At 40.5% G+C, this 16,321-nt stretch overlaps 1 protein-coding gene across 3 annotated transcripts in view; it reads left to right on the forward strand.

Moving 5' to 3' along the window:
- Window positions 1-16,321, forward strand: part of LOC146450624 (myotubularin-like) — a 30,968-nt gene that overhangs the window by 8,656 nt on the left and 5,991 nt on the right. For all 3 annotated transcript variants that reach the window (XR_014860270.1, XM_085100197.1, XM_085100198.1), the window contains exons 5-23: window positions 117-262; window positions 1,388-1,459; window positions 1,845-1,950; window positions 2,519-2,572; window positions 3,067-3,157; window positions 3,743-3,826; window positions 5,606-5,707; window positions 7,143-7,222; window positions 7,975-8,080; window positions 8,227-8,383; window positions 9,124-9,183; window positions 9,827-9,946; window positions 10,126-10,176; window positions 11,123-11,194; window positions 11,790-11,899; window positions 12,956-13,094; window positions 13,889-14,297; window positions 15,018-15,092; window positions 15,930-16,004. Coding sequence is in view for 2 of the 3 variants with exons in the window: in XM_085100197.1 (XP_084956323.1) it covers window positions 117-262; window positions 1,388-1,459; window positions 1,845-1,950; window positions 2,519-2,572; window positions 3,067-3,157; window positions 3,743-3,826; window positions 5,606-5,707; window positions 7,143-7,222; window positions 7,975-8,080; window positions 8,227-8,383; window positions 9,124-9,183; window positions 9,827-9,946; window positions 10,126-10,176; window positions 11,123-11,194; window positions 11,790-11,899; window positions 12,956-13,094; window positions 13,889-14,297; window positions 15,018-15,092; window positions 15,930-16,004 (2,109 nt within the window). In the remaining variant the exon portion in view is untranslated. The remainder of the gene's footprint in view (window positions 1-116; window positions 263-1,387; window positions 1,460-1,844; window positions 1,951-2,518; window positions 2,573-3,066; window positions 3,158-3,742; window positions 3,827-5,605; window positions 5,708-7,142; window positions 7,223-7,974; window positions 8,081-8,226; window positions 8,384-9,123; window positions 9,184-9,826; window positions 9,947-10,125; window positions 10,177-11,122; window positions 11,195-11,789; window positions 11,900-12,955; window positions 13,095-13,888; window positions 14,298-15,017; window positions 15,093-15,929; window positions 16,005-16,321) is intronic.

Raw genomic sequence — 16,321 nt, forward strand, 5'->3', positions numbered from 1 at the left:
ATGGTCAGTGAAAATCTATGGAAAGGTGGGAAAGTCTGGCCAAACTATTGTTCATAAGATAAGATTTTAAAATAAAAACGATCATTTTAATTTGTTATTCTATTGCTATTTGATAGATCACAGTTACGAGATTGTGGCATCTATTCCTCTTACGAGTATCTGTGACATAAAAAAGTTTTCCAGGAAGAACTTGCCGAAGGACAAGCAGATGTTTTTAATGGATGGATTTGAAGTCATCTGTAGTAATATTCAGACTTACAGGGTAAGGAGTCCCTCTGCTTTCATCACTGTTAAACTTTGTGAAATCTTAAAGGTCCTAACTAAGGTCTGTCTTCGGTAGCCAGTTGCACCTCCCTGTGTCCAAAGAAGAAAGCGGCTTAATAAACAGCCTCATTTGTTCCCTCTGAAAAAATGGAAATCTTGCCTGTAATCACAGGTTTTTATTGCAAACAAAGTGCAAAGCAGGGGATTTAAAACATTGGAGCAACATTTCTTGATGGTATTCAAGGTCACATGCAAATTCTCCGATCTGAGTTAAAACAACAAAAAGGAATTTAAAATGTGACATAGGTCAATTATGCACTGAGCTCTGCAAATGAAATAGCCACTAGGTCAGAGCTGTGGTTACGAAGGGGTTGTTACTCATAACAGCTGAGCTCATGCAATGCTATGGGTTATACTTAAACCCCTTAAACATTTATTTTGAATAAGCATTTAACACATGACGCCATTGAAAGCAAATTGAAATTTATTTTCTTAACCTTACTCCAGAGTGCAGGGAAATACATTAAATGTACCATGCTGGTTCAAGTTTTTAAAATTTTTTAGGGGATGCATACCCCCAGACTGCCCTAGATGGTCAGGCCCATTTTGGGCTTTCATAACATGGCCACTTGCCTTGCATTGGGGTATTAAGGGTGAACATTTTATGTGTCAATGTCGCTTTAAAACCTAATGGCAGACCAGCTAGATCTCTCTTTTAGCTAAATTTGGGGAGGTCATGGTGTATAGATCTGCAAATTTTCTCAACTTACATACAATATTTAAGAGCTATGATTATTATTTTTGGTGTTCTGTACCTCTTCTTCTCTTGAGTAGCCTGCTGAGCAAGGATTTCCTTTTTGTGCGATTTTTGCTGTTTGACCGCTCACGCTGCCGTTCCAAAATCTCCATGGTCCAAAAGTGAAAAATGCATAAAACGTAAGCACTTACTATACAGGCTATCTCTGGAGGGATTTGTAGAAATTATTGTACGTGTATTCCAGAATAAAGCAAATTGATTGAACATACCCTAACGATATCATGTGCAGAGTTTGATGGTCTTTGAACCTTTAGCCTAAAAAGTTTTGATGTTCATAAATTTGTTCACTTTTTTTCTCATGTTTAGTTCTGTCTAGGCCTTCAGAGCACCGCTGATGCTGAATCTGTCATGAAAATTATTAACCTACATTCAAAAGTAGTAAGTGCTTAGTACTTATGATAACATTACAGCTTTTTTTTATTAAATATCACAATTTTATACTTGTTATTTTTCAGTTAAATAAATTTCACTGTTTTGATACAAGAAAAAGCAATAATTATGAGTGACTAAACAATCTGGTTATTTAGACAAGTTAAGTAAACTGCAATAATTACAGTAACAAGTAGGGAATCCTCTAAGAAAGCTGAAGGAGTGACAATGACAATAGCAACGAGAATGCTAAAAAACATGTGGGTGGATTGCAGGAGTCAAGTTTATCTTCTTGGGCCTGTGGACTGAGTCCAATTAGTACGTAAGAATAAATATTCGTATTCATCAGTTTAGGACCACATCCTCCTGATAATGACATCTTTTTATTTTTCAGGGATTTCCTAAGTTATTTTCTTTTTATCACAAGACTGCAATCCTTCTCCCACCATCGTGTGACATTTTGGAGAAAAAAGATGCTCCGAACTTCTACAGATTTCATTGTAAGAAAAATTGAATTATTCTCGTTGTTTTAATAGGTTGAAAAGTTGTAATATCCTTCTGTAATGATGTGTCATTGTCAACAACAACAGAAAAACAAACAAGTTAACAAACTAAGAGCTTTTCAAATAATTTACATGGGAAGTTTATCGCACCTAAACCCGAGAGTTCGCCTTGATTGAAAACAAAGCGGACAATAACCTTTTAAAGCCCAACTGCATTCTGCACTTCTCTGCATGTACAGCAACTGCTACTCCTTTGGATAGCTAACGTGAGTTGAAGCTGGTGGATACCAGGAGAAGGAAATGATACTTTTATGTATTAGGCTTTGCTCTATTAGTTGAAGAGAGAGAGAGAAAAAAAGAAAAGAAGTATTAGCAATTTACATGAAGAATGTGCACAATCCAAGGTCATGGATATGTGCACTGTTGACAAAATAGTTATCATTATTACCATGAACATGGATACTGTAATGAGAAGGTTTAACCTCATCATCATCATCATCATCATCATCATCATCATCATCATCATCATCATAAGTTGGTTCTGTTTTGTTTTGCTCGTTTGCAGTGGAATGTAACAGACTAAAGCTAACTATAACAGAGAATCTTTGGAGAATCTGTGGTAAGTTTGATGTGTTTGTGATAGAGTCTCTGGATAGTCCCAGTAAACTTCTTTGTGGGTTGGATGTTGACACTCGTATCCGTACCTCAAACTGAAACTTACTGACTTTGGACACCTTATGAGGTTCACACAATTTGGTAATTCCGTATCGTCAGTACTGATGTACACAGGAACAGAACCCTATTTATTGGGCAGAGAACTAAGTGAACAGAGCTCCAGCTGGGCAAGGAATATCATTTTGGGGCTTAGCACCGTTCTACAGAACTGATTCGAAAATGGTTAGCTTTCTTTTATTGTGAAATACATTAAAATTGAGTAGTTTTGCGTTAGCATGAAAGGTCAGAATTATTTTGCACTGTTCTCATCTATGTACTCATTGTTTAGAAGAAAAAACAACCGCGCAACTCACGTTTTCTGTTTTTCTGTTTATCTCTCTATTAAGGTATTTTATCATGTTGTGGTGTCCACAATCATCAAGATTTTTGTTCTTTCAGATGAAAACCACCCCCTGCAGTATCCTTCAAGGACTGTGGTGCCTGCATCAGTAACAAAGGAGGAATTAACGGAAGTAGCAAATTTCCACAGGTGACCTGTTTTGTTATATGGTTGTCTTGAAAAAGTAAATGATTGTTTTTGCGAGAATTACCATCGTTATAAGGCGTCATCCACACTAATGTATTTTCGTTTTAAAACGCATACTTTTTGATGCGGTTTCTCCTATCTTCCACAGTAAAACGGCCGAAAACGCCGATGAAAACGCATCGTTTTGAAAACGCTCCGTTTCTAGTGTGGACAGATAGAAACGGAGACTTTTGAAAACGGTGACGTAATTGTAAAGAGCGTCACACACCATCGGTTCCAGTCCAAATCGGAGCATCTATCCAAGATGGCGGATGGTCTTGTGATGTTAACACATGCGCAATCCCAGGTCGCAGTCGTTTTCCTTCTTTTCGAGCGTTTTAGTGTGGATAGGTGAAAACGATACGAAAACGCTCGTGTGGATGAAAATATTTTGCTTCGTTTTCGCTGTGTTGAAAACGGACACTTTTGAAGACAAATTAGGGTTAATGGGGCCTAAGAAGACATGTTATGGTAGGGATGCAGAGAAATCTTACTCTAGTACCTGTAGCCAAAGGAGTTTCCATTTTATTGATTCTGATTTTTTCACAGAGGAAGATGTTTTCCAGCAGTTTGTTGGCGACACAAGGATAATGGCGCAGTTTTGTTACGATCATCTGCTGCATTTTACAGAAGGTATAATTATTTTATAGAGTATTTACTGTCCTTTGCCCTGAACCATTGCTAGTTGTTAAAGACTATGGATCAGTTATTAAAAGACAGTTTCGACGGTGTTTAACAAAACCACGTTCTAAGCCATTTTCAATTTTACCAACAGTCATATCAAAACATTGTCTGCTGCGGACGGTAACAAGAAGGCTAGAAAACTATTTATCAACTTAAAATAAACCACTTATAAACATATTTGGAGGCCCATTGATTGTCTTAAGCCGCGGCCTAAGTTAGACGTAAAATTAGACGTAATTGGACGTAAAAACTGCAAAGGACCGCGAACGATAATGCTGCTAGTTGACGCCGTAGGATCTTCAAGAGACCTAATCGTCCAAACATAAACTGTAACACAAACTGCAAGGCTGATACTACGTGAAAGAGTTGACTTTGCGAGACAACAACCCGACAGAAACCGACAAAACAGGGCTGCAACCGTGGACAGCTCTTTCGTTCTTATTGGAACTCGTCAGCACGGTGTAGCACTTCCATATGAAACTAGCAACAGAGCCAGCTCAAATGAAATGCAACAAAACCCATGCCCTATCAAGTTTTGTACTTTTAACCTGTCCGTCCCCCGAATCACGCGTTACCACATTACGTGCCTCAGGGAGAAAGCAGACAAAGCATCGAATTCCTGTCTCGCAAAGTAAATAATTGGCCCTATAAGTTCCTTGCAAAATGACTTATGGCCTGAACATGGTGGTACAAACGGGATTGTTAACGACACCTTTGCCTACATATAATTTATCGTCGTGAAGTTGTCAAGTGGTATTGGCTCTCTTGACAAAGGTGCAGTACCGCTTTAAGAAAATAAGGTTCTAGTTGTATTTAAACAGACCTTTCCATCGTTACCAAAACGTGAAAATAATTGGTAATGCCTCAATAGAGACGTGAATTTCAAGGTGCATCTGGAATCCAGTACGCCAGATATTCAAATCAATTGATTCTCAAAAGCCAAGACGTGGACACTTGATATCACAATTATTGAAGGCATTCCAATTGATGCTATACATTACGAGTTTCTTGGCCCACAATTTCCATGCCTTAAACCAGGAACAGTTAGCGTCTTGTTCATTCAGCTACGTAGAGCAGGCGATCGTAAAGCTTTTCCCAGGAAATGCGATTTTCATCCTGTGCATTTCTTCCTGAGGGAGATGAGATGCTCGTGTATCAGTCGCAGACTTACATTATGCTTGTTATGTTTACCCAAAAAGTTTTCCAGTACTCATAACGACATTGTGTAGCCAGAGAATGGGGCAAGGCGTCCCTCACCTCACCTCCCCCCTCCCCTCCCCCCCCCCAAAAAAAAAGACAGAGAGAAAAGAAACCTCGAATGCTGTAACGTTAAAACCAACACACTTTTTACAATAACTGTCCAAATTCCCGCGCGCTGATTGGCTCGTAGCTATTGTCTATAAGAGTACAGACAATAAGAATAACGTCAGATGTAACGCGCGCTTTCTCAAAGAAAAAAATAGCCAATTCCGCTCGTAGTTTTTCCATGTTTTGTAAAAAACAAATCGACGGCAGTTTTCTATGGTCTATACTCTTATAGACCATAAAATGACGCCATAAAATGTCCAAAACTTGGCAGTGAAACCACTCGCCTGCGGCTCGTGGTTTCACTTGAGTTTTGAACATTTTCTGACGTCATTTTATGGTCTATAAGAGTATAGACCATAGAAAACTGCCGTCGATTTGTTAATTCACAAGGTGAGTGATTTTTACCTGTAACATTTTTAGAGGGTTGAGAGATTCAAGATGCCAGGCGGACGAAAAGTACCTTGTGTTTGTGAGTTCATGCAGCGAGGCTTCCCGTGACAAACTTGTGGTGTTTACGGAGCAGTAAGTAGTGCCAGTTCTTTTTTGTAAACATGTTACTGAGAACTGCAATTGTCAGAATTGCAAACTACAGTTCTGAAGAATGTTGTAAAATTTCAGTCCTGAAGGGAAAAACTGGAAAACTAGTAGCACCAATTGGCTGCGTAAGAGCTTTCATTTCAAATGCAATATGGTCTTGTGTAAGAATTTCAGCCTTAGAATCAAACGTTAGAATTGATTACAGTATGAGGAGAGTGCTATTTCAGGATTTCGTCCAGAACCAAAAGACAGAACCGTACTTTCTTCACCGTTATAAACAGTATCATTTCATTACGACACTTCAGTTCACTATTTCAAGCGCGTTGTACATCATAATCATTAAAGAACACTGTAGTAGTGCTCATTTGCTTTCATAGGATTGCATGGTCGCACCTAAAGATTTCATCTACAGTTCTATTAATTTAAACCACCCAGTACAGCAGCAGTAGCTTTCATTTGAATGGTCACACTTTTGTTTGCCATCCATCCTTACAGGTTTGAAACATCACAATGACAACAGTGATTTTCAATTATCTGAATGGCTTAAAGTTAAAGTATCGCGGGAATTTTGAACTTTTGTCGTGAAAATGGTGCGACAACACCTTGACTTAGTTACAAAATAATTCTAGAACATGAACAAAAAGAAATCAACTGAATTCTTGAAAGGAACAACTCATGACCTGCTCTAGTGTATTTTGGGAACGAAAACGGGAGAACTTGAAAACAGTTAGGCGAACTTGTTTCAAGTTGCAGTCCATTCTAACCCAGTCCATCTGTGGCCGCAGACACGCTCACTGATAGTTTTGGTACAGCAGGGTGATAATTTACAACACATTTGAGCAATACTTTTAGGTTTCTGTTGATAAATAAATAAGTAAATAAATAAATAAATAAATAAATAAATAAATAAATAAAAACCCTTTTTGGAGTTTTTAAAGTTGAAAATGTAAAAAATGTAAATTTAAAATAATTTTAAAATGTAATGCCCAGTCCCGATCGATTTGACAAGCTGTAATTTTACTAGGTTTATTCTTATGAATTGTAATTAGGCAATTAGCTTCATGCGCGACGTTTTTATAATAAAATGCTCTAAAAAAATGTAACACGTGATACTTTCCCTTCAGGGTGATGGGACAACTTTTAACGATCATTTTTAACACAGCAAAACGAGCAGACAACTTTTAACCAAACAGTTTGCTACGGCAGCACGGCAGCAGTTTCAACTTCTTGAACTAAAGACATTAAAAACTAACAATGGGTTGCCGCAACAAGTTGCGCAATAAAAAATTGTCCGCGCGCCATAACAACTTTCAACGGAAACAATTTGCGTTCAAAATCTTTCTTGTAACACCATCTTTGAACTGATGGTAATACTGTTTTAGTGTTTTATTAGTCCATGTTTGCACTTGTATAATTTCAGAGTGCGGCAGTCCGGAGGGGGTTTGCTTAACTCCTCGCAAACACAGATGACAGGACAGCTTACTCCAGAAGAAGGCGAGAGTAAGTTCAATGAATTTTGAAATTTTTCATTTCATAGTATAAGTAAAAGGCTGTATTCAGTTGTATAAAGGTTTAGTTTCTAAAGAAACTGTGGTGTTGCGTCGGTGGGGAGTAGAAACGAATGTTTGGTTTATCACAAGAGTTGATAACTAAAGGTAAATTGGCCACCGTAAAGAGATTCGAGTGCTGACGATTCGAGCGTTAGCCCTTCGTCAGAGCGGATCAGGGACTAATGGTGGGTGTTTTGTGTTTATATATGCATTATATGAACGCAACTGTACAAACACAAACAGCCCACAATTTCCTAATTTGCTCTGATGAAGGGTTAACTCTCGAAACGTTAGCACTCGAATCTCTTTACGGTGGCCAATTTACCTTTAGTTAACAACTCTGTTGATCAACCAAACATTTGTATTCAGTCTTTAAGCTGCGCTTTTATGCATAGTTGACTGAATTTGGTGTCAGAGATCTTTCAAAATTCTCGGACAAGATAGCGGGGCGACACTTCGCCCTCGCAGGTCACTGCCATCGACAACGGACATCCAGCGCTCCTTGCCAGCAGAGTCATCCTAGACGGCCACCTATAACTATGGGCAAGACACTGATGGAAGACACTGGTGCAGTGTCTACTAGTGAACTGTCTACAATGAATAAAGAGGGAGCTGTCTGGCGTGTCCACATAGCTAGCTGACTGAATTTGGTAGTTTGTATCCCTTACTGAGTTAACACTTGCTGTACATTTTCTCTTCCAGCCTTCTTTTATCCTAACACCAAATTCATTTATGGTGATGGACTACCTGATTTCAAAGCTGTAAAGCAGAGTGCGTACAAGCTCCAAGCAGTGCTCTCGAACAGAAAGTAAAGTTTTACTCGGTTTTGTTTTCTCAAATTAATCTGTTCTGTCGTTGCCGTTGTTGTTGTTGTTGTTGTTGTTGTTGTTGTTGTTGCAACTTCTTTGCCACGTGGTTACTAGACAACGACATCTTGGTTTTTTTCCCTTTCAGTGACGACAGTAAATGGCTTTCCTCATTGGACGACACTGATTGGCTGAGCCAAGTCAGTGAGCTCCTCCAAACTGCCACTCAAATTTCGGTTGCCATGGAGTGCGACAAGTCATCCGTCTTGATCAGTTATGAAGACGGTATCGATAGAACGGCCCAGGTTTGTTGGTGTTAAAACAATTAAGAAACAAATGAATTAATCTATATACCAATTTATGTTTTCTCTAGTATACATAATTTGGATACTTTTACTGCATTTTGTCGTGAGATCGTGCCCCGTTGTGCTCGAGCTCGCTTTCATTTTTGGTAGAAAAAGCCTCTGTTTAGTGTGAAAATACGTAGAGATTTCGAATGACCGGCTCGAGAAAGTCTGCGAGATTCAAAGAACAAATGATGCCTAAGGATGCATTACGGTCTTTCCCCATGCCTGCCTCGTGCTTGCCTCCGCTCGCCTGAAAAAAACGCAAAAAAATAACGTCTGTTCTGCAGGCTAGGAGCATAGCTGTATTTTTGAAATGAAATATTAGTGGTTTTTTTTCTTACAAGGCTGCACTATTATGTTTATTGGCTTGAAAGAATTACCCCTGCTCGATAAAAAGGTCAAATTCAAAATTCGCAAACTGGGTTATAGTTCACTTGGGAATTACCCTCGAATATCCAGGTCACGTGATATACTATCAAATGATATGTCAGCAGGTGATACGTTTTCACCAGTGGCACGAGGGAAAAGTCCGTCCTTGAAGAATGGCTTTGTTGGTTTGGGTCGGACTCCCTCAAAAGCTTCATGGGGTTGGTGTGATTTGTAGAATTCATCAAAGAAATCAACATCCGTTTAAAGGTCTCTCAATGTTATATTTGTTTTCCCTCGTTGCATTAACAATCCCTGTTCTCTTTATCCAGGTGGCCAGTTTAGCCCAATTGCTGCTTGATCCCTATTACAGAACAGTCAGTGGGTTTCAGGTGTGTTCTTTGTTTAATCATGAAGGCCTTAACAAAACTAGAACTCTGTTTAAGAAGCTAACCTTTATTCAACCACTGGGCAGACAAACGTAAAGTAAGAGATTGAGGGCAGTTGTAGTGCTTACCTAGAAATAGGGTCATTTATAAAAAATTAATAAAAGTAATTTATTTAATGTGAATAACACGGGAAGTGCTTGCGCAATCTTCCAAGCCAGAGGCTCATGATAAAGTGCTTGACAATAATCCAGATGAATTGGAATTTGGAAATGTTGGTTTGCTGTTTTAGTGTACTGGCTTTAAAGTATACAAGGTTTCAATTCACTGATAACAACAACAACAACACTTTATTTCACCCCATTATTATTACAACAGAAAACATAAATATATACATACAATAGATGATAGGGGTGCTGGCTGCCGAACGTTTTCCCTTATCAGTGGCAATCAGGAAAACTATCACTAAGGCCCTGTGAGAAAAAAGGCAGAATACATGAGTCAGGAGTCCTGAAGGTTTCCCAACCCGAAGCAATTCTCAAACAAATCGCTATTGTCCTGCAGTGCGATAAGGGCCTAAGTTGCCTCTCGAAAATGTTTTTGTGTGGGATCAGGAATACTAATGTATGATCGATTTTTGCGTCCTTAGGTTTTGATCCAGAAAGAGTGGTTATCATTTGGTCACAAGTTTCACGACCGTGCCCTCCAGCGTCAGTCAGCGGATGAACACAGTCCTGTGTTCCTTCAGTGGTTGGATTGTGTTTGGCAGGTATAAAATATATCCTGTGCAACAGCAATCCTGTCCAAATTTGCTGTTCATGAATCCTTCCTTTTCATGTGGAAATCAAACTAAGCTGATCAAATTCTTGGGAAGAGTATACTGCATGTGATTGTTTTGCTCCGTGACACGATTCATTCCATGCTTTTTTTTTTTTTTTAACCCTTTAGGTCCTTCAGCAGTTTCCGTTCTCGTTCCAGTTCAACAGTCTTCTATTAGAGGTAACTTAGCCATACAGTCTTTCCATATTACAGTCGCAACTCCGCTAGGACTGATTCCGGCGAGGACAGTTGTAGGGGAGCAGGGATGGCGTAGTGGTGACAGCACTCGCCTCTCACCAATGTGGCCGGGGTTCGATTCCCGGAGTTGACGCCAAATGTGGGCAGAGTTTGTAGTTGGTTCTCGTCCCTGCTCCGAGGGTTTTTCTCTGGTTACTCCGGTTTTCCTCCCTCTATTAAAAACAACATTTACAAATTCAAATTCGACCTGGACACAGTGGACGAAGAGCCACTCGGTGGATGTGCCACTGAAATTCCCATTTATTTATTTGTGTAATTTATTTTGTAGACCCCCCGTTGGTCAATGGCCACTGAAACCCGGCCCTGGAAACCTGTTATGTTTTACATATCTTCTCTAGTATTACCTTCTCATGCCTGACACAAACAGATTCACCTTTTCCCTAAATTCGCCCTGGTGCATTTACAACAAGATGAACGTCTCTTAGCCGCTTTTATTCGCTACCCAGGCCAGTGTACAAAACAACATCAACAACAACAACAATGTTTGGGTGGGGAGGGGTATCCTATGAATCCTTGTGATAGGAGTAGCAATAACTGCATTGCAACACAGTGTTAGTCATACATCTCGACTTCAAACCGTGTAATTTGTTTAAAAGCTGAATTTTTACTGGCAAAATAAACGTTCAATTCTTGTTAGACTGACAGCTCTCGTCACAGTATGTCTCACAAGCACCTGTTTAAAAAGTGGATAATGTGAGCACCCAATCGACTAATTTAGCTTTATACGTATGTACGTACCAAAAACAGGGTCATTAACACCCTCGTTTCCAGTGTCTCCTTTCTTCTCGTCCTTTGAAGAGAGAGAGGGAGCCTGGGAACGCGTTATGAATGGATCGTTCATTTTACTAATTTTATCTGTGTTGATCAGGTGATTGCAGAGCATGTGTATTCATCCCGGTTTGGGACGTTCATTGTCAACTCGGAAAGTGAGCGAGAAGAGGTAGGCCTGATGCCAAAGCATTTGGACAAGTAGGTGTATCGCAAGGGGTTTGTCGTTTAGACACTCCCCCCTCCGCCCCTCACCCCTTCCCCAGTTCTGTGTCTTGGATATGGTTTATAAATAGCATTAAAGGGAAGTGTCATCGGGTTTTTGACCTCTTTTGTTAAAAAAAAAAAAAAAAGTGGTGAAATAAGACCTTCACTTAAAAAATAATTCTAGAACAACGAGAGGAAAGGAATCAACTTATTTCGTCAAAGGAACAACTCGTGATCTGTTCTGGCGCATTTTGGAAACAATAATGCGAGAATTTGAAAAACATCAGCCTAACATTTTTCAAATTTCAATCCAATCCATTCCGACCTGCTCTGTCTCTGGCCAGGGGCAGTTTTATTGCACTGGGGTGATAATTATAATTTATGACAAAACTAGACAATTAGTTTTTTGTTTCTGTTGACTGACAAACATTTTTGGTTTTTGAAATGACATCCAATTCGCGTGATACTTCCCCTTTAACGAACACTAAATCACTTGATAACTGAACCTCATATAGCAACATGACACGGCGCTCTTACGAACATGGATGCTTATTTTCCAGGAGGATATTGAAGACAAAACGACTTCTCTTTGGACCTGGCTGAACGTGGTAACCATGTCAGACCCTGATCAATTTGTCAACCTACGATACAATCACAACCGCCAGCAAAGGTTAGGTACTAAAATTACGATCGGGCTTCTTTTATGTGGACAAACTGTAAGATAATTTAATACTATGATGCAATCTGCGATATGCAGACTTCATATCCACTGGGCAGTAGTAATACCTCGAGGAGACCAGATTGCCGGGGGGGGGGGGGGGGAGGGGGGTTACTGCCCCGCTAAACAGCGGCGCCAAAGAGTATGGTTTTTGAGCCGTTTTGGCTTGAAATAAGGTATAGATAATTTAAACCATTTTGCTCTGAGAGTCTTAGAACGGTATGGGTTTTACAGAAACGGGTATGGATTCTTGAGACCAGGGCCCAGTTGCTCCAAGCATGGTTAGCGCTAACCCGGGTTAAATGCCATGACAACCTATAGGTTTTAATACCTCTTAACCAATGGTTAGCGCTAACCATGCTTCGAGCAACTCAGCCCAGGTCTGAAGCTTACAAATCTTTGTCTAAAATAGGGTCAGGGTTTGGGGAACCGAGCCGCACACCTCCACCAAAAATTCCGAGGAGTATTCCCCCCACCCCCCACCCCCACTCCCGGGACCACAGTTTAACGCTGGCTGTGTGCGCTTCCTTACGGCTAAGACTGTCTTTAAGTGATGTTACACAGGACGTTGCAACGCGCTCACGCTTTTGCCGCAACAAGTTGTTGCCTTATGTAACAACACCTGTAGATCTTTTACAATTGTTCGTTCTCCAGGGCCGTAGCCAGACGTTCAAAAGAAGAGAGGCAAGTGTTGCGAGCTCAGAAGTCGCCAGCGTCTAGAGGGGTCTGGGGGCATACTCCCCCACAAAAGTTTGAAATCTAGAAGCCCTGAAATGCTATTTTTAGCATTCATGGATATTTCTTCAAAAATCAGTCTTTTTCAAGTGTAAAACGGTTCCCTTTTTGTGGTTCTGGCACCAAGTTTATGGTGATCTCGAATTTTGTTTTCCGTTACACCATCGTATCCCTTCCCCCACTAGCACTTGTGCTATAAACACTGCAGAGGGTAAATAAAGGTTTTTCTTCTGCTGCTGCTGCTGATTCTGACTTGTTGTTGTTGTTGTTCAGAGTTCTACACCCCGAGTACAGGATACCTTATCTGAGGCTGTGGTCTTCATTCTACGTCAATCGGCATCGCGTCGATCACGTGCAAGATGCCGCCAAAGCTGCTGAGCTGCAGGCCATAAAGCTGGAGAATGAGTACGAGGTAACCCGAAAATTCCCGCGGGCATTCTCAGACAATCCCGTAGCCGTCTCCTTACCCGCGCGTCGCGTTTCCACGCGTGAGGCCGCGATTTGCGGAGCGTTGAATCGTGACCCAAATAATGGCTGCAAAAGACTTTTGCTGGTTCTTGTTTCACCTGATGGATGAAACAAGAGCCGGAAAAGGAGTTTGACCTCGTAGGCTACTGACTCAAACGTTAGAACCACTCTCTACAGCACATGAAACAGCACCACAGGGAAGTACAACTCAATAGCTTTCATTCGAATGTGCACGCTTTAGGATTTCGTCCACAGACTCAAAAGGAAATCACCTTGCACAGCATAATAAACAGTGCCATAGGAAAGTACTCCTCAGTAGCTTTCATTTGAATGGTCACACTTTAGGATTTCATCCACAGACTCAAAAATTAGAACCACCTTGTACCGCATAATGAAGTCAATGAACAGCACCACAGGAAAATACTGCTCAGTGGCTTTCTTTTGAATGGCCACACTTCAAGATTTCATTCACCGACTCAAAAGTAGAACCCCCTTGTACCGCATAATGAAGTCAATAAACAGCACGACAGGTTTGTATTGCTCAGTAGCTTTCATTTGAATGGTCTCACTTTAGGATTTCATCCACGGACACAACAAATAGAACTACCTTGTCAGCATAACAAACAACAATGGTGGGAATTCGTGTTAAAAGGGTTCATTTGATTAATCACCGTTCTTTTGGATTATAGTGGGGGAGTTAAATTTAGTTACTGAATCATTTCTTGTTTCTTTCCTTAGGAACTGTTCGGAAAGTATTCCAGACTAATACACCGTCTAGCTGACGTGGACTCGGACGATTATTCCTCGAAGATGTCGTTTTACACAGCAACTCTTTCCCGCGCCCTGCCGAAAAATAATTCTTACAATCATTTGGGATCGGTCCTCAGTGGCAGTAATAATTCACTCAGTAATGCTTTTGATGCATCCGGAAACTGGACAAGTGTGAGCTCAAATGTGAGCGAGGAGGACCCGGATGCACTGGCGTCATCAATGACTATGACGAGACGTATGACTCGCAGTCGGTCACTGGACGATATGTTAGACATTGACATGCGCCAAAAGAGGGTGTTGAAAAAATCTACCTTAAAGCGTCGTGTTGGAGGTAGTAAATTTTACACGGAAGAGATGCTGAACGTTTTGAACAAAGGTAATAATTTTAGCTAGCCTGTTACTAGCCTGCACGACGACAGGAAATAGAAGACGTCTGTACACGGGCTAGCCTGTGCCAGGCTTTCAGATAGTGGCGAATGGCGGGAAGTAAATTGTTATGCGAACTAATAGTAAAGCTTTTTTCCAGCTCGCAAGGTTACCGTATAGCTTTAGAGGTGTCTCGCGTCTAAGCAATGTAGCGCGTCGGGTTTAAACTGTAGATACCTGAACCCCTAAGCTCTATAAGCTTTAATTTGATATAGGGGTTCAGGTATCTACAGTTTAAACTGGACGCGCCCTTTCCTTTATACTATTGCCCATTTCGGCTCAAGTAAACGCAACTTGACGTTATTCAAGATGGTTAAACACCTCAGGCAGCCAAACCGACTCAAACTGATTCAAGAAATTTTATTTTATTTTTGTTAATTTGGCTAGCAGTTGTTAATGTTGAAAAAGTACAAAATTGAAATTAACAATAGTGCCAAAAAGTGATAATAGAACCTTGTCGCGACAAGAAAGACATGCTTTACAGTATTTCGAGAGCAAAGCGTACAGGAACCCGGAGAATACGGTTTCTTCACCGAATATACGTTTGCGCTTTTGACAGCTGTTACTTCAAAGAAAGTTAGGAAGCCTTCTTCCTTTTGTTGACGTAACGCTCAGATAAAGTGTTCATTGAAGTTTTTTCTCTTTTCTCTTTTTGTGTCTTGTATACTAGAGTCTACCAGTGATGTAAGAAACCTTCCCATCTCGGAAAAATACAGCAGTCTGAAGGATTACCTCGACAGTACAGGTTTGTACTGAGTGTAAAGTTCTTCGCCCTTTATTGCGCCTTTCAATAACATACGGGCTCGGAACTTCAACCTCGGCTAAGGATTTGCGTGTTTTACTGCCGTCAATCATAATTACGGCGAAAAACGACTGACCACAAAAATACAGAAACCGACAAAGTGGCCGATGGAAATTATCCGCCAATCACAGCGCACGAACATGACCTTTTGGCCCCGTTGAGCCAAACGTTTTTTGTTTTCTAAGTGGTCCGATGCAGTGATTCACGGCAGTGAAAAGCGTATTGGTTAATTGAATTTTGAACTTCAGAGTCCGCACGTTATTGAAAGAAGCAGTAAGCCCCTTTTTTGATCAGTACTTAATTTCTTCTTGTAACATCAACGCCAGATCAAACGTACAGATTTTGAGAATAGAGGATCCCTAGGGATGTTTGTTTGATGTCGAAACAACTTGTACAATCACAAGCTCAATATATATGTTCACATCAGCCTAAGCAAATGGTTCCCGCTGCCGTTTGTATAGAGCAGATCACAACATTGACGTAACTAGGCCAACGTCTTAACACATTAGGTTTGCATTTTTCTTTTCGAGCGCTTTTCCACTGAGTGTCGAAATGATTTTGCGATTGGTTTTGTTTCACTACGTTCTGTGATTGGCTTGCAAAACTCGTGCCGCTTTCTCAACCAATGAGAAGCAAAATCAAACCAATCGTGACTTGCTCGCGCGCGTTTTCCCGCGCTTGGCGCCAGGTGCATGTATTTGCTTTTAATTTTGATTGGTTCATTGCTCTGTTTGCGTGTGTTGTGATTGGCCACTCATTTGAAATCTCGTTTACTGGCAGGTATTGATCATCAATCAGATGGAGATGTCAGAGTGTCCGAAACACAGTGCTGTGGATACATGATCAAACAAGGACGTAAGTCTTTTTTCCCTGTAAAATTCAAAGCAAATTACGAAATGAAAGTATTTTGCTAATTTTTGGTAAAAGCAGGCCTTGATCTTCCCTTGTTCTCTGCAAATGATTTTAACAGAAGGTGGGACGCAGCATCCTCAGACTAATTCATAGAAAATCACTACCGTGAAGGAGGTTTGGCAATGCGATCTTAATTATCATGAAATTTGGCGAAGTTTTGCTTTGAATTTCTACAATTATTATAAATGGTTTGAGAAGCCGTATCAAGCACTCGAAAAAGTGTTTCATCCGATTTCCAAATACAGTGGAACCCGTTAATA

The sequence above is a fragment of the Pavona decussata genome, unplaced genomic scaffold (genome assembly GCF_977016875.1).
Source record: "Pavona decussata unplaced genomic scaffold, jaPavDecu1.1 SCAFFOLD_438, whole genome shotgun sequence".
Lineage (NCBI taxonomy): Eukaryota > Metazoa > Cnidaria > Anthozoa > Scleractinia > Agariciidae > Pavona > Pavona decussata.